Source organism: Ctenopharyngodon idella, chromosome 16, assembly GCF_019924925.1.
Source record: "Ctenopharyngodon idella isolate HZGC_01 chromosome 16, HZGC01, whole genome shotgun sequence".
In the NCBI taxonomy this organism is placed as follows: Eukaryota; Metazoa; Chordata; class Actinopteri; order Cypriniformes; family Xenocyprididae; genus Ctenopharyngodon; species Ctenopharyngodon idella.
Window position 1 is genome coordinate 15,803,059 of NC_067235.1, and position 18,082 is coordinate 15,821,140.

Consider the following 18,082-nt stretch of genomic DNA (forward strand, 5'->3'; position numbering starts at 1 on the left):
GACATTTTATAACTTTATTAATGAGTTTATTATTTATACCAACAAACAAAAACATTGTTTATCTCTCCCTCTCTCTCCCTAACCGTTCATCTTTTCACTGATGGGCCGAGCAGCCTGTGTGTGGTGGTAGTGTGTACCTGCCCTTTCCAGAACATTCCATCAGACAATATTCCAGAGTTTGAGATATGAACGTTACACCAATTGACATCACACACAAAACCCCTCCCCCATCAGATTGTTAAAAACATAATCGGACAGCAATACAATAAATAAAAGGATCAGAATTAACACTGATGAGGAGGGGGGAGGGCAGGCAGGCGGGTGGGCGGGAAAGGAGAGAGAGTAAGAGAAAGAGACTGAGATCAGGTAAAAACAAAATTTTGTTCAGTTTTGTCTGCCTCCCTTGACTCGGGGAGGATGAAATGTTATATACAGTTGCATGATGAAGGGATAGAAGGAAGGAGGGCGGGCGAGAGAGAGAAAGAGAGATAGAGAGACCAAGAAAGGCTGGTTTCTGCTCATACCAGCACTGCTCCACTAGGAGAAAAATCTAATTACAAGGACAATAGAATAAGAATAACAATAACAAAAATAACAAAATAAAAGGTACATGGCATTTACATATTAGCAATGAGAGAGGAGGAGAGAAAGGATGGAAGGAAGAAGGGAAAGACAAACAGCTCTGTTTCAAAGTCTCATTTGCTAAGTGTCCATGGTGTGCATGTGGGCTCATGTATCAATGTGTAATTTGGATGAATATCCACTAAATCCACATTTAAATGGGCACGCCAATGTATAGAAACACTCACACAAGTGTAGACTCCATAATGCAAATTCTGTATTCAAACAGAACGGCTAACACAGCTATTGATGGTATTGACCTATGCGTTATACGTGTGTGTGTGCATGCACATGCACAAAAAACTAACAAAATGAGCACATTTTTATACTGAAACTGACAAAAAACCCAGATAACCCTGTCTCAGCTTCTCCAAATACCTAAATATTCTCCTTAAAAGAAATTAAAACACAAAAGTGTGTGCAATGATTACTTAAAATTGACATACGCACATATTAAGACACTCTTTGCTCATTTTCGTCTCGGCGAAGAGAAACATCACACATCTGGACACACAACACTGACATCTCACGCTCGCTGCTTTATAAAACACATCACAGTCCTTGATTTTGTCCAAGAACTCCTAAAGAAAGCTAAAATGTATCATTTTAAGAGCAAAAACAAATTTAAATGAGCTCGATATCACGTATCATTCTTTAAAATTCTTTCAAATGGATGGTATCTCAGGCAGAGAGCAGTAACTGTGCGGCGCTCTTCCTGCCACTAGGGGGCAAACATGCCCTAACCGGCCCTTCCCAGTGTTCAAACCTAAAGATGACAATCAACTCAATCATGGGTTGATAATCATACTGAATTTAAATCGACCTCCTGTGATGATCGACGTCATTAATCTGGGCATCACACACACTTCTACCATCATGAGAGAACATGATTACACATAACACGAGGTGACAAGTGTGAGTGCGTTTGTGAGAGCGTGCAAGAGAGACTGTTTGGAGCTGTTGCTGGGAAAGAGGAATGAGAAAGAAGGGATGAGGAGAGAGGGGTGATGGTGTCTAAGTAATGCTGAGGGAACAATTAGGTGTTGTTGCTCAGGGGTCCCGGTGCTGAGCTAGACTGGGCTGGACCGTCTGAACCGCCCTCTGCAGAAAGACACACAAGAGTTAAAATACTTCAAGACATGTGCATTCACAAATCCATACAGACTGACAGGAAGGGTAAATCAAAGGCATGGGGAATGTATGTGCGATCAGTACCGTGCGAGGCAGGTGTCGTCTGCGAGCGAGCATGGGGAGGAATGAGAATGGAGTTCAACTGTGGTTGGATAGACAGCTCTGCAGGGAGAGAAAGACAAAGAGGTTAACCATCAATATCTGTAGGTGTCAAACCAAGATAGCTTTGTACTTGAATCACAGGATGTGAAAGCCATCTCAAATTGCAGGTAGCAAAATTATGTTATCTTCTAAGATTCCTAAAGGCCAAAATTTGAGGCATGTGTTGTGACAAGTTCAATGAAAAATGTTTGAATTACAAAATGTACCATTTTACCCATTATTTGCAAAGCTCCAGACCAAAAAATGGACTAGAGAACCACTGGCTCTTAAAATTATACCTTTTTTTAGCTGGCAAAGTCTCCATATAGATGAGGATGTCATTTTAGCTTAAGTTCAATTTTGTGGATTAATTTGAGGATCTATTGCAGTAGGGGAAGATTCATATAGTAATGCATCAAGCTTTCTTTTGGTGTAAGAGTGTGCAGTACATTGTTCCTATAGGCATTCGTTGTATAAATACACTGAGTGTGCGCTTCAGCTCAGTGAGTGGCCAGTTTATAGTCTGCTGCCTTTTAAACAGACACTACTATGAGCCGTGATAAAGGGACACACTGATTTGTCATCAGGCAAGGGTAATCTCAAAAGCCGTTATTGTAGTGAATTATACCTGAAGTAAAAGAATTTTAAAGTTAAACTAGGTATATATATATATATAATTAAAAAAAAAAAAAAAAAAAAAAAATTGTATACACTGCTTTTCAAAAGTTTGGGGTCAGTAAGAAGTTTTAATGTTTTTGAAAATAAGTCTCATGCTCACCAAGACTGAATTTATTTGATACAGTAAAAAAGAGTAGCATTGAAAAATATTTCAAAAAAATTATCTGTTTTCTATTTTAATATACTTTAAAATGTCACTTATTCCTGTGATGGCAAAGCTGAATTTTCAGCATCATTACACCAGTCTTCAGGGTCACATGATACTACACAACCCATTCTAACATGATTTGGTGCTCAAGAAACATTTCTTATTATCAATGTTGACAACAGTTGTGCTGCTTAACATTGATTAAGAAAGCTTTATTTGAGTCTATATGCTGTAATAAGAAATGGAATTAAGGATATTTCTGTTGCTGTGCAAGAATGAACAGAGAAAGCTGTGATGCCCAAATCGCAAATGAATGACTTATGAACTGGTTTGTTTAAGTTTCAGTCTAGCTCACTTACTAAACAGAGTTATTTTTTGATGAACAGAGAACCATTGCTTTGCTGTGTTTACTTTTAGCTTCATTAGACTTAAATCTGTCTAATTACTGCCTGGTTATTCATTTGACAACGTGTAGTTAAGTTAAAGACACGTTCACAACTAAACAACCGACTTTATGTACTAAACTGCAAGTTTTTATAATATGGGTGAGAGGAGGAAAAAAAAAAAGAGAAAAAAAAAAGGAGGATCCGATTAATCTGACGAGACAATCTGAACAGAAGTGGCAGTTCTCTCAGTTCAACTCACCCACAGGGCTGAAGTTGAAGAGTTGGGGAAGTTCTCGGCCATTAGGCAGACGTGCATTCGGCTGGCGAAGCTCATCAAAGAAAGCATGCGCACAGGCCTCAAGCGGCGAGAGCCGTGTCACCGGCGTGTACTCCAACAGACGAGAACACAATGAGATAGCTTCAGGAGGGGTCCTCGGCTTAAACACCTAATACAAACACACAGATTCACAGGGAAATGTCACATCTGACCAGTTTAAAAATTAAAGACTTTCATCTATAGCATCAGGTATCAATTAACCTTAGTGATGCACCAAAATTTTGGCAACCAAACATTTTTTCCAAACAGCTTTGGAGGGCCAAAATGACAATGTCGATTTCTCAATTTTGATGAACCAAGATCTTTTATTCTATGCCGTTTTGAGTAGAGGCGTGAACAAAACTTGACTAAACATTATTTGTAGCACACCTGCCATCCAACAATCGCTATAAGCTTTGTTACCTTTGAGACAACATGAATTCTGAGCTTTGAAATTCTATCAATTTTAAAATGAAATTCAAACAATGCAGTTTTGACGCTTTATAATGTGGCTTAAAAGATTGCAGCAGCCACCTCAGTTCAAGCAGCATAAACTGATCATCTCTTCCACTATACTTCAAGCTAATATCATCTTTCAACTAATGCTGTAAACTATACAGGGAACCCCAGTTGGTACATCATTAAAGTATTAAAGGTTAAAATAAACTGATTTGTAGGCTACTTGCTTTTAAGTTACACAAAGTTTTATAATAGCGTCATAATACATTTTTAATGACAATTATGTTTCTACTTGTTTTTTTAAACAAACATTTAAATGGTGGCTGTAAAACGGATTTATTCAAACATGCATTAAATACTGAAGAACAGGTTAAGTAAAAATACAATGAATATGCAATAGTGCATATATTTTGAGAAATGCTAAGTGCTAAAAAGTTCATTTTTCTAGTTGACTAATGAGTTTTTGGACACTGAAAGGCTTTTCTGAAGTAAATGTGACGTTATAATATGACATTGTTTACAAGCTGTTTCATTGACGTCTTTCCACAGTTGAAACGCTGACTGAGCGATTACATGTGACATGATATGGACCTTCGGTAAGATGTACTGTATCTTTCAACATACCTTCTGATGTTCATTCATGTTTATTTCATGCTATAACTAAAGAGGAAGAGATGATCTGTTTGCGTTCGCTTCGCTTAAACTGAGGTGCTGCAGCACCACTTGCAAAGAGTGCCAAAAATGATTGTGACAGTTTGAGAGACGTCAATGGTCTCACTCCAGTCTATGGGAAATTAGCCCGTTTAATGTAGAAGTACATTTTCGGAGTAGAAAATTATGTCATTAGGAAGTTGATATAAAAACTTTGTGTGCAATTTAAATGTTTATATAGAAGTCTGACTGATTTGTATTGATTATTAAATTTGATTCATTAATTCATTATTAAATAAGCTACTTTTAGTTTCGGTTTTCATCCAAAAGATTGGTTTAGTAAAAAAAATCATTTAGGTGCATCACTAGTTTAACCTTCTGTAAAGACCTAAAATGTTTCTTTCTGTAAGCTAGCTGAGAACCATTATGGCTACAAGTGTTGCAACAGGTGCTTTACCTTTGTCCAAGGGTGTGCTTTAATCTGTGGGAATTTAAACTCTGTGTAGTTGGGGTTCATCTCTCGGATCTGTTCTCTTGTGGGGGTCCCCAAAACCTGCAGAGGGTTGACAGAGAGAGGATTGTGATTCATATCTAATATGCTTACTCTTAAAAATAAAGCAATGCAGATATTCCACTCACCTTGATGATCTCCACTAGCTGGTCCACTCCACTGTCACCGGGGAATATGGGCTGTCCCAAAAGCAGCTCTGCTAATACACAGCCGGCTGACCAGATATCAATGTTGGATGTGTAATCCGTGGCTCCGAATATTAGCTCAGGAGCGCGGTAATACCGCGAACAGATGTATGACACATTGGGCTCCCCACGAACTAACTGCTTTGCACTATGGAGACAAAATGATGGGGGATTATAAACATGTTATCAAAGAGACACACATGTAAAACTGATGTAGTGGGCAGCATATGAAGGCATACAAAAATTGGCACCCCTACACCACCGCTAAAAAACTGAGCTGCAATGAGAATCATTTTGAAATCAGATCAATGATCTCCGAATCTAAGGGGGACAGACTGGGCACGTCTGCTGCAGTTCGAGTCAGAGCGCAATTGTTCCTGGTGTCACCCACAGAGTTGGTCTGGTTTCACACTCAACTTTCTATCGAACTATCGAACAAGATTATATTGAACCCTGGTGCGTTTGCGTTCATCTTGCGTCATCACAGATGTGCAAGCTGCATGATAGAAAACAGGAAGCAGGTCAATATATTGTGTTTTTTTTATAGGGCTGTCAAAATTAACATTAATTTTGCGATTAATTTTTCAGTTTAACACGTTAAAAATATTTAACGCAATTAACACAGCATGTATTTTTTTTTCTGGCATCCTTTGGCTGCATTACATTAAATGATCAAGCCATCATCCATTCAAGTGCTTTTAAACCATTCAAGGGCGATAAGATGCAAAAGAGAACTCAATTCGGTACTGGCGCACTGTCTGTAAAGCGGCTCTCTCTGAGACACACCAGACATGTGCATAGAAATCCACTTCAGACAGTGTGCCAGTACAGCACTGATTTCTCTTTTGTGCTTGAATGAACAAAAACACACAGAATTCTCTCAAAAATTCCCGTCTTAAATGAGTTTAAGTCTTAAATGAACATAAAGCGCTCTGAGAAAATCAGATGCATGTCAGATCCATGTCATGTGCATGATCAGGTCTTAAAGTGAGAGCAGCCTCATATTCCTGCTGCAGTCTGTCATTAATACTGGCTTTCAATCATAGTACTTAGTAAAAAGATGCTGTTAAACACATTAAAAATAATCCATCTGTCTTTGTCGTTTCTACATTTTTTTAATCGATTGACAGCACTAGTTTTTTTATTAATTTAGTGCTATTATGCAAAAGCAGAGTGAACGACACTTGGGTTTACTGTATGTGCGTCACATGAAGGCGGCTTTATTCAGCTTGCTAACAAACTCTTTTAAAGAGACAGCGGATTGCAAGCCAAGATCACATTGTATGCTCACACTCTTGCTCTTATCCAAGGTAAATCACCACTGTCATGCGCAGGGTACTTTACTTCCTGAAAGAGTGCGCATTGAGCAAGTTGCTTTCACATTCATATGAATCATGCCAGTTTCAGTGCAACTTAACTCAATGTGAAGGCACCCTAAATTTGAATAAATTGTGAAATCCCCAACCCAGGACACAAATGCACACAAGTTTGGCACACGTGCCAAACCTATCTGTAAAGGCTCTAATATATTTAAAACATAATCAAACAATGAACTGGTGTGACTTCATTTTGAACAAAATCAGGCCAAAACAAAGTTCAAAGTAAATATATCTTACACATGGGTGTGTTGCTAATACATGTCAGGAGAAGTGTCAGGACACAAACCTGCCAAAGTCACACAGTTTGAGTACAGCTGTGTCTGGGTCCACCAGGAGATTCTGTGGCTTGATGTCTCTATGGCAGACCCCTTGGGAATGAATATACGCCAGACTGCGAAATAACTGATACATATACACCTGAGATAGAAAGAGAAAAACAGAAAAATTGTGGGAGAGAAATGACAGAAGAAGAGAAAGAGATGTTATTGTTTACTGTCCATGTACATATGAATGGGCACAGTAGCAGCAGTCATGATAACACAGAGACTTACTTTGACATAGATAATGGGGATGGTGGTCTTGGACTTGTTGAAGTGGCGTGCCACCCTGTACACGGTTTCTGGTACAAAATCAAGCACCAGATTTAGATACACTTCATCTTTCTGAGGAGAAAGAGAGAGAGAAGAGAATGCAGATTAGATTGGTCAAGAGAGATAATATTCTTCAAACATATTCAATATGATAAAGTAATATCACTGGGATAAAAAACTTGGAAAAGGGACAGAAAAACCAACCTTTTCTCCACTGGAGTAGAAGAAATAGCGTAGCCTGACAATATTACAGTGGTCCAACTTCCTCATTATCTGTAGCTCACGGTTCTGTAGAGAAAGAAATGATGTGTGAAGGACAGTAAAAGCATGCAATGAAAATCAAACATCTATCTTATTTAATGCATTCATCTGTGGAAATGTGTTGCTCTGAATATGCAGCCCATTTAAATCTAGTGCTGCACAATCAATCAAATTAAAACGCACTGTTAAGTGGAAGGTTGTGCTTTATGCTGTCTGCAAGATACTACACATACACACGATTCAGTGTTTTCACACTTAGAGTGTTTTCATTTACATTTGATATTAACATGCGTCTCAGGTCTGAGATGAGAAAGATTGCCATTTAAAGCTTTACAAGAGTTGTGAACAGCAATTACTGCGACTCACATTTGAATAACTTACAGATCACTATACAAACGTAAAAGATGCAGAAAATCAAGTTGTGCAGACAGAATGGCAAGAAAATATGTATTTTTAATTTGGTTAATTTTGGGAGCTATTTGAAAGAGGTTCAGGTCTGAAAATGTGAAAAGCAACACTTCCTCAAGGCAGCAGAGCCTGGACAAAACAACTTACTTTGGAGTCATAAGGCATTGCTTGCTACTTTGTATTTTATGAACAAGCTGTTGAACATGAAAGGGGGTGTTTCGATGCAATCTTAAGCCTTTTTGTTCTTTTAGCTTTGAAATCCAAGCAAAAGCAACATGAGATAAACATTTATCATATCACAGTTCAAATCGCAATAGGCCTATGTCAAAATAATTATAACGTGATTGTAGCAGCCTGATTTAAAAGGCCTGTAGCATTACAAATAAAAACCTTTCATTTTAGACTTGGAAAGCAGCATTGTGTGCGCATGCAGATTTCAGGGTGTTTTATTATGATACTGACATTAGTTTGTCTCTCCATAACTGAGGCTGATGCGATACGCATCTTGATGCATAGCCAACGATACGATACATTAAAGATACATATGAAGCAGCTACTGATGCGATGCAGTACACCCCATTACAATGCAGTGCGATCCGATTTTGATTCGATTCAACACAATGCGATTCAATGGAAAAAAAATATGATGCTATGCAATTCAATATGTAGGGGTCTAAACTTTTTCATTTTTTCTCAAATTCTGTTTTATTTTTTACCAAATTACTGTTAAAATATAAAACATGGATGAAAAATTGTGATTATTCCTTCAAAAAAATAAAGTCTTAATTTATGTATTGTTATTAGTAGTTAGTATTAATTAAGTTTATGTGTTCATGTCGACGTCGTCATATAGTCAGATGGCAGACGCTGGAAAAAACATCACGAGCGTCACACGTATGTGTAGTAAACGTATTTGCGCGTCTGCGCCATTCACGCAGAACATGCAGGAATCATATTTAAATAGTATTTTTGTGGTTTAATATTCACAGACTCTAGTCCATATCACAATTTGATTTAAGTGTACCTACCTACTTTTGATTTATTCATCCAAAATTTGACAAATTCCATGACATTCCGCATTACAGTAAATTCCGCGATTCCGTCTGTGTTTTAGTTCGCAGATAATTTCTTTGGTTCAGACAGATAGCAAATAATAAATTAACTTAAGTGCCTTCTGACTTCTAACGCATGGCCCTTTCACAAACATTGAAGTGCCATGTTAATCTATGTGACTCTCAGAACAGGCCTCGGTCTCCGTTGTGATACGTCATATTCACGTAGCAGCAGTGTGATGAGAGAACGCGCTTGAGAAACAGTTTAGAGGAGGAATCAATCTACATATAAAATACTGGTCACAAATTATTGGTCACTTTCTAAATAATAAAAGAATAGCGTATCTACTATTGGTTTTTACTGATGCAAATATGTTAGAAACGATGCATCACAATACAAATGCCAACTTGTATCTGATGCACACTTTTTTAAAATCAATGCATCTCATCGTTAACTTTTATGCTGATGCACCGATGCGAATCGGTGAATCTTATCATGCCTAACATAATTACCTTAAACCTCTTATCCTGAAGCACCTTCTTTATAGCCACCATCTCCTGGCTGTCGATGAGTCGAGCCTGGTACACCACTCCAAACGAGCCATTCCCGATCACCTTGATGTCTGTGTATGAAACCTCCTGAGGACGGTCGGGACCCTGCCCTGGTGTGGCTACTACCGTTGTCACTTTCCCACTATCCCCTAAAAACACAACAAAATGGTCACTGACTGAAAGTCAACAGAATCACAAAGAATAATCCACACAGGCATGTGTTAGCATGTACAACCTGAATTAAATGCTATATCAGGGTCGGCAACCTATAGCACGCAGAGGGATAAATCACAAAAGTGTGCACCACCTGACACCCGAATGGTGTGTTTAATAGTATTTATAGCTCCTAACTTAATAAAACAGGCTGTGTGTCTATGAGGAATGATTAACTCAAAATATACGTCCGTATGCAATTTCAAGGGACTTTATTTAACTACATACGCCTCTTAAGCTATTGTCACACGTCAGTGATTATCCCTCCACATGCCAATGTTGGCATGTGTGCCATAGGTTGCCTGCTCTATATAAATGCTATGTCACTTAAACACCAATGTTGTACACAAAGAAATTATAAATTCTCAAAAAAATCCTCAATACTCAAATACAAAAATCCTCAAAAACAGTGGCGTTTATGTTAATGGTCATGGTTTAATCCATGCTTATATGAGATTGACAAATAATTGGCTTTTACTAATATTACCTCTTTTCTACCACATAATAGCTTCTAAAACAAAAACTGCATTAAACCATTGTGTGTACAACAGGTGAAATAACACTTAAAAAATAATCTTTACTAAATAAATTCCTTTATTTTCTCGTTCTCAGTAGTATTTTTACTTCTGTTCTAGCTTCTGTCAAGAGAACTGGACCATTAAATGATGCCACGAATAAGTTTCTTTAAATCTTTGCCATTCAGAAGTTAGTGTTACTCAGGTAGATGCAAATAATTTGCCCATCCACTTGTGCAAAACTCTTAACACTATATGAACAAAAATGTTAATTTATCTATTTTTTTGCATTAATCATTACTCCGCTTGGAAAATAATTAATATCTCTGTGATAACGCAGCATTTTGGCTAAGACTACCAGACCATGGAAATTTTTACTTGCCACAATTAACGTGAGTGTAAAATGTCATTTGTGGCTCTGACAGTATTAATTATGAAGCTACCACGTAATTTCAGCTTAGAAAAACATGAGTAATACTTCTAATCAGTAGGTGATTTGAAAAGTCACATGCAACATTTATGATTCAGTTATTGTTCTTTACATGCTTTTTGAAGCCTGAAATCACCAATTTATAATTGCAGGAAATGGTGAACAACACATTCTTCAAAATTTCTTGTATTCCATATAAGAAAGTCAAGTTTGGATCGACACGAGGGTGAGTAAATAGTGAACTATTCCTTTAAACCACTCAGCCATGCCTGAGAGGCCATTAAAGACATGAAAATATTGAGGTTGTGTCAAACAAACAGCTAACCAGTGTTAGATCTTTTTGAACTCATTGGTGCCCTCTTATCCAGCATGCTATGCCTTTTTGCCACTCTGTCTGACAGGTGTTAATAGTAATCCAACACCCATGTTTAGATGCGTGCCCAAACACAACAGAACAACGAGCAGAGCTTATCACTAGAAATAGCAGAAACACCCTTAAGACTGTTTGAACAAGGGTGGAGGATGAGAAAGCTAAAATCTGAGCACATTTCCACCTGTGGACAAGAGCAGACCTGATAATGGGGGATGCCTGAAGACAAACAAAGCCCTAGGGTGACGTTTTGTCCGTCAATCCCTGGCAGTTTAGATTTAGAGAAGGAATGACAGATTCACCATAACAGATGCTTTGTTTCATTACAAGGCAAAATTATTATTTGCTAGATCAAAGCAGAGCAGACAGCTGTTGTCATGCATGACAGAGACGGGCTGCTGCTATTGAGATTTTTTTTTTTTTTTTTTTTTCCTTCTTTCATCAGAACACTGTGGGTTAGTGGCCAGTTAATATGGAAATCACATAAAATGTCACGTTTTAATGCCAATTTTTGGATGTTGCATAAAAAAAGGAAACACCAAAATGCAAATAAAATTTCCAAAATGTGCAAACACTTTTACATTTAAGGTGGATACATTTTTATTTAGGTAGACAAACTCAATAACTATGAAGGAAACATTCAAAGAATAAATTGCTAAAGCGGTCATGTGACTGAATAATTTGCTCAGAGTAAAAAAAATATCATCATATAGAACTGAACTGTCGTGATTCTGAAATGCCAGAACCAAAGCTTGTCACTGTCTAGAATTACCTCCTATGATGTGTGAGAGAGTTTCAGGGCATTTAATGAAACTGTCTTGTGTTCAGTAATCATGTTTATGCCATTTAGTGGCTTTCAGTGACGCACTGAATGATGATTTTACCATTGCTTCCAGCAGAACTGTGTATCTATACCTAATGTATTTGCAAACAAAAATAAGATAAAATATATTACACATATGTAGAGGTGTAACGGTACATGTATTTGTCCCGAACTGTCACGGTACAGACGTCACGGTTCAGTGCATGCAGTCCGCGACGAATATAGTCGGTCGGTCGATTGACACTCCAATCCAGAAGGGGGCATGTGCAGAAATGCAACGCTGTTTGCTACCAGTAAAAAGCACAGAGGAAGAAGAGACGATGCTCGATATGCTAATCTCTCAATCAGTGTTTCAACTGCGGAAAGATATCAATAAAACAGCTTGAGAATATCATCTCACGTAGCATTACATTTACCTCAGGCATTTAGTGTCGACAGCATGTTAGTTCACTAGAGAAATGAACTCTGGAGAGAAGCATTTTGTATATGCACTATATTAGCTTATATATTCATTATATTTCCTTAACCTGTTAGCAATGTCTTGAAAATGTAATGATTGTAAATGATTATTTTAAAAATGAATTGGAGTAGAAAATTAACTTTATAATCAGATTTAAAAGTTAATGCAAAACCTGCACTTGTGTGCAATTTATGTTGTTTTTTTTTTTTTTTTTGAGTGCTGATTATTATATCTAAAAATAAATAGCAACTGAATTTAATAATTTGAGCTGTTGTTAATTGTAACCTTTAGTAATGTGTAAGTAAGGGCTCCCTATATAGTTTACAGCATTAGTTATGATAGATTTTTTTTTGTCCTTAAGAAAATTAATTATAATTGAATTTATTTAAAAACAGAAAAAAAAAAAAAAAAAAAAGAAAAAAAACACAGTTTAATAAAAAAAGCAATTTCATGTTAAGTTTTCTCCCCCCGCTGTACCAAAACATGACTTCATAACCGAGGTACTTACCAAACTGTCATGTTTGTGTACTGTTACACCCCTACACATATGTAAAGGAATATGTTTGTAAAAGGAAACTCAACTGCTTTTTTCCTGATACAAATGTGTGGCTAAAATTTATCAGGTTTTTTCAAGTGCAAATGTCAGCAGGTCAATTAAATAATGGTTGCCAGGCTGAAAAAAAGGTAGACAAAAACAGCAATGGCTGTTGTAACTACTGGTCCAAGGTTTCTCAGAGGGCCATGGGTTACAGTCATACGTCCATCCACCCACTTGATCTCCCCTCATTCCTAGTAATAACACCCATCACCAATTCCCATGGAAATGCAGCAGTCAGCACCAGTGCAGATGAACGCTGCTGCCAGCACTGCAGTCACTGGGAATCATTTATAGAGCACCAAATGAAGACGTTTATGCCTCTAGGGAAACCACTAGTTTTTACAGTAGCCCAACCACAAATGTACAAATGGTCAATCTTCCTTTATAGGATGCAGTGTGTTTAAATTCAAAGCTTTGGGGTTATCTATTAGATTGCGATTAGGGGAGTCGTTAAACATTACATTAATAATATGAATACTGATTCTGACTTTAATTATATGAACAACCAAACACCACTTTGGTCCTCTCTATGTGTAACTTATATAATTTATCGGTCATACTAATGCTAAGGATATTTCTGATGCTATTAAATGCATACAGTGTAGCACCGAATGAAAATATTTAAATTAAATGCAGAATTGAAGATACAATTTTTTAGATGTTGTGCTAACTGAGCTTTGTTACCAAGCGAGCACATCTTGAAGAACACAACGACGTCTAAACATCCAACAGACCACGAATCATGTATTAAACAGGGCTCAAATGAGCCAAAAATATGATGCACTTGTATCGATCATAAGAGATGTGTTTAGACCTTGTTCTGATGAAGGATTGTCGAGCTAATGTAGTTAGCGCAATCAAAGCCCTTGATCCGTCTACAAAAACAAGCTCACGTTAGCTTAGCCAGTTAGCCGCCTAAAGTAGGTTAACGCGATCATCACAAAATAATCAAACAAATTAATGAACATCATGCTACACGGACTAGCACTTCGGCTTTTATTCGTCTACTATCAACACATTTAATGTGATTGTCGTGTGATGTCAATGAAAGATACTCACTGCCCAGCTTTAGGTTTCCGAAACCAGACGAACTCCCGGCTGAGGCCTGCGCGCCCCCCGTCTTTCCTGAAGTGCTTCCACCGGCGACGGCTGATCCGGCGGCGGCTGCAGCGGCTCCCGGGACCCCCGGAGGCTCAGCAAACGAGCTAGTCCTGGGCCGCCCGCTGCCGCTCATATCGGGTTTCGTGTGTGCCAGAGCGGGGGTAAAGAGTGCCGGTAGACTGGCCCAGGCGCGTAGTGGATATGTCAATTTAAACAACAATAATCGTTAAAAAATAAAGATCCCTGAACTATTCTATCAGTAAGGTTGTGCGCCTCCTCTTTCTCTGTGTGGCTGGGCAACTGGAGCTGACGCACAGTGACGCTCGGTGCGCATTGTCTTCTGGGTAATGAAGTTCAACAACGCTCTCACGTGCATAGATCCTGCAGCACAAGAATGACCAGCTTTTCATTAATCTTTCATGCCAAGAACCCCCAAATATAATAATACAGTTGTATGCAATATTATCATTGCAGTAAAATAAAAAGAAATTATTTAAAATACTATCTGCAAAATATACTTCGTAATAATCTGTTGTTTCCACTCAATATACTATCCTACAGACAAAATGTTCTTATATTTTACCATAAAAAAATGGCCGCATTATAAAAAACAACCATTATTTAGAAAGCAGAATGCACAGCGTAATCCTAAGGCATGACAATAATACATTACAGTCGAAATTGTCCATTTGCTTGAAAGTCAAATAGTGATTTTCCCCTAACAATTCGGATGAGAATGGAAATGTTTAGATGTCAATGTATATTATTTGCAGGACTAATCATAATCTTTATATGTGAGGCTTATACATTTCAAGAACACAAAAAAATTGCCTTATGATTTTCACGTTACTTTCTGTTACTTTTCTCTTTTTCTGAGCTTTCTCATAGCAGAAAATGTTGTGTTTTGAGATGTTTCATTATTAACGAATTTATTGGTGGTTTAGGGGCCTTTACATCAGCAGATATAGCCTCACGTTCACATACTTTTGCATCCAAAAATGCTTCAATCATTAGACTGTCCATCACAACAGCTAGAGTTTGACAGACAGTCTTTCTATCCAATCACCGCCTTGCACAAGCAACACGCGAAACCCCATGGGGCGGGGCAGCATGCACAGAGCAAGGAACAGAGGCCAGACAAACGGTACATTTCCATATCCACGACCGTGTTTACGTCAATATACTCAACGAGCAGTCAGTCGCGCTGAATAATACTGGTTAGTTGCGGTGAGAAACGCGTTGTGAACACCTTGAAGCTTGCGCGGGGCCGACGAGCGCTGCACGAGGGATTGCCCATCTGCAGCGCGCGAGGCGAGGTTCGGAAACGGTTGGGGAAAGAAGGCCTCCCCTCAGCGTTCTTAGACCTGCGGGGAAAAGTGAAGAGCGCCGCCTGACGACCGCCGTACAGCGGGGTGGCTCGCTCAGGAGACAGCGGTGCGCTTCATAAGCTCTGGCAAAATCTGAAGAGCGCCACCAACTGCTCGCCACAAGGTAAACAACTCGTGTGAATCCAGCTGAATGCTGTTGTCTGTGTGCACTATTGCTAGAAGTTTGAATGATAAGGCGTAATGTCAATCAGTCAGTTGGATTTCATCATCTGCATCAGTACCGCAGTTGTAATGCCCATAATATTCTTCTCGTATATCGATGGGACGTAAATTGTGGACTGCGGACTCTTTATATTACAAAAATGCCATATGTCATGCACGGACTAGGTAAAATATGAGGAGTTAAAGTATGAGAAATCCACACGATGTGCATTATAATATTAAATGCAGTTAAATATTGAATAAATGGTTTCACAAATATCTGACAGTGTTTGCAAAAAGTAGGGATTAACCGCCTTTACTCAGGACCTAGTAGAAAATATTAAGTTTGATATTCGAAGTCCGTTCTAAGCTGATATTGAGAAACACTGATATAAATAGAGTACTGAGTTATGGTATGAGTTGGGTTTAGGGGAATTGAATGATATAATAAAGAAAACAATCAACTGAAATTGTACAGTTGTGTTAAGAATAGGGGTGTAACGATACCCTCATGTCACGATTTGATACATATCACGATACGATATTATTGCGATACTCCAAGACATAATAAATGGTTAACAAAAATGATCTGTTGCTTAAAATGCAAAATTTATTACATTGGGGGTGAAAATGAACAGGCTTGGACTGGTAACCCAATTCATGGGACAATGGTGACACCAGAATAAAAATATTCATGATTCTTGACTAAAAATACAGAATTATTTTAGACGAATATGCTTGCACTCTGTCACTGACTAGATATATTTAAAATAATGTGGGCATAAGACATTTGGCATTATCAGGAGCCACAAATATTCCCCTATTGCATTATTATACATTATATTCAACATTATATAAAGTAGTTTAATGTACTGACACTAAAACTCTGTAAACTTGATTTTTTTCTCACACAGTAATTTTCATTTTGGGTGAACTATACACAATACATATTGTCACTTATCCACGATGCATATTGTGGCATTTTTGTATTGCGATATATTGTGACACGAATCACGATATATTGTTACACTCCTAGTTAAGAACATTATAGCGACCATCTCAAAGTGGAAATTTTAAATTAAAACATATAAGCATGTCAAGTACTGTGACATGTTTTGTCCCATGTCTCAATTACTATGTAAATTATGTCCATCATATCTATATAATTAGTGGCCTTTGGGAATCTGGTCCTGAACGATAGGTTATGGAATCTAAAATGAAAGTGCAAGGGAGTCTGTCTTCTGACATATCTGTATAAATTGGATTTTTTTTTTCCAGGTTGTTTTTAGGCTTAGGATTCATATCTGGCATGAGAATATATATTGAACCCAGTGACTGTGACTCATCATAACCCCAGCACTGTATCTGCTTTTCAGCACACCAAAAGTCTAGTTTAGAACTGTTCTGCAGTTACTATGAGTGATCAGGAGTATGTGGAGCATCAGTACATGTGCAGTGAGTGCCAGCAGCTCTTTAATACGCTGGAGGAGGTGCTGGTGCACCAACAGATCCACACCGGAGCAGAGGGGGACGAGGCTGAGCTCCTGCCAAGCCTTGAGGACTGTGACACTGGGGAGAGCCAGTATCAGTGCCTGGAGTGTGGAGCCATCCTCAGGAACCCAGACGAACTGCTGCTGCATCAAGAGCTGCACATGAGAGAGGCAGGCCAGGGTGAGTGCAGTGCTTAATACAGTTGCAAGAAAAAGTATGTGAACCACTTGCAGAATCTGTGAAAATGTGCAAAATTTTAACAAAATAAGAGAGATGCAATAATGCATGTTATTTTTTATTTAGTACTGTCCTGAGTAAGATATTTTACGTAAAAGATGTTTACATATAATCCATAAGACAAAAAAAATAGCTGTATTTATTAAAATGACCCAGTTCAAAAGTTTGTGAACCCTTGATTCTTAATACTGTGTGTGGTTACCTGGATGATCTACGATATTTTGTGACAGTTGTTCATGAGTCCCTTGTTTGTTCTGAACAGTTAAACTGAGCTCTGTTCTTCAGAAAAAATCTCCAGGTCCCAAAAATTCTTCAGTTTTCCACCATCTTTTGCATATTTGAACCCTTTACAACAGTGACTGAATGATTTTGAGATCCATCTTTTCACATGGAGGACAACTGAGGGACTCAAACACAACTATTAAAGGAGGTTCAAACATTCACTGATGCTTCAGAAGGAAACACGATGCATTAAGAGTCGGGGGGGGGTGAAAACTTTTGAACAGGATGAAGAGGTCCAAATTTTTCTTATTTCGCTTGAATATCTTTTTTTTTTTTATTTAGTACTGCCCTTTGGAAGCAACAGAAGATACTTTCATGTTTCCCGGAAGACAAATTAAATACAATTTACCTTGATCTTCAAATTCCAAATGTTTTCACCCCCCATCTATTAATGCATCATGTTTCCTTCTGGAGCATCAGTGAATGTTTGAACCTTTTTTAATAGTTGTGTTTGAGTCCCTCAGTTGTCCTCCATGTGAAAAGACGGATCTCAAAATCATTCAGTCACTGCTGTAAAGGGTTCAAATATGCAAAAAATGCTGGAAAACTGAAGAATCTGCAGGA

General features: G+C 38.0%; 2 protein-coding genes across 5 annotated transcripts in view; one reads left to right on the forward strand and one right to left on the reverse strand.

The window, feature by feature from the left end:
• On the reverse strand, positions 1–15,377 carry gsk3ab (glycogen synthase kinase 3 alpha b). The gene is made up of 11 exons (XM_051866337.1): positions 15,229–15,377; positions 13,938–14,360; positions 9,431–9,618; positions 7,401–7,484; positions 7,158–7,268; positions 6,893–7,023; positions 5,171–5,375; positions 4,989–5,084; positions 3,365–3,551; positions 1,837–1,914; positions 1–1,722 (listed from the first exon to the last, which is right to left on the reverse strand). The coding sequence occupies exons 2-11, from the start codon at positions 14,110–14,112 to the stop codon at positions 1,658–1,660; spliced, it is 1,320 nt and encodes a 439-aa protein (XP_051722297.1). The 5' UTR covers positions 14,113–14,360; positions 15,229–15,377; the 3' UTR covers positions 1–1,657.
• znf526 (zinc finger protein 526) overlaps positions 15,231–18,082 on the forward strand; it is a 13,293-nt gene continuing 10,441 nt past the window's right edge. For 3 of the 4 annotated variants that reach the window (XM_051866333.1, XM_051866335.1, XM_051866336.1), the window contains exons 1-2: positions 15,231–15,470; positions 16,885–17,179. In XM_051866333.1, the coding sequence (XP_051722293.1) occupies positions 16,924–17,179 (256 nt within the window). In that variant the 5' untranslated portion in view covers positions 15,231–15,470; positions 16,885–16,923. Of the gene's footprint in view, positions 15,471–16,786; positions 17,180–18,082 lie in introns of all 4 variants that reach the window. The other variant, XM_051866334.1, reaches the window with a different exon arrangement.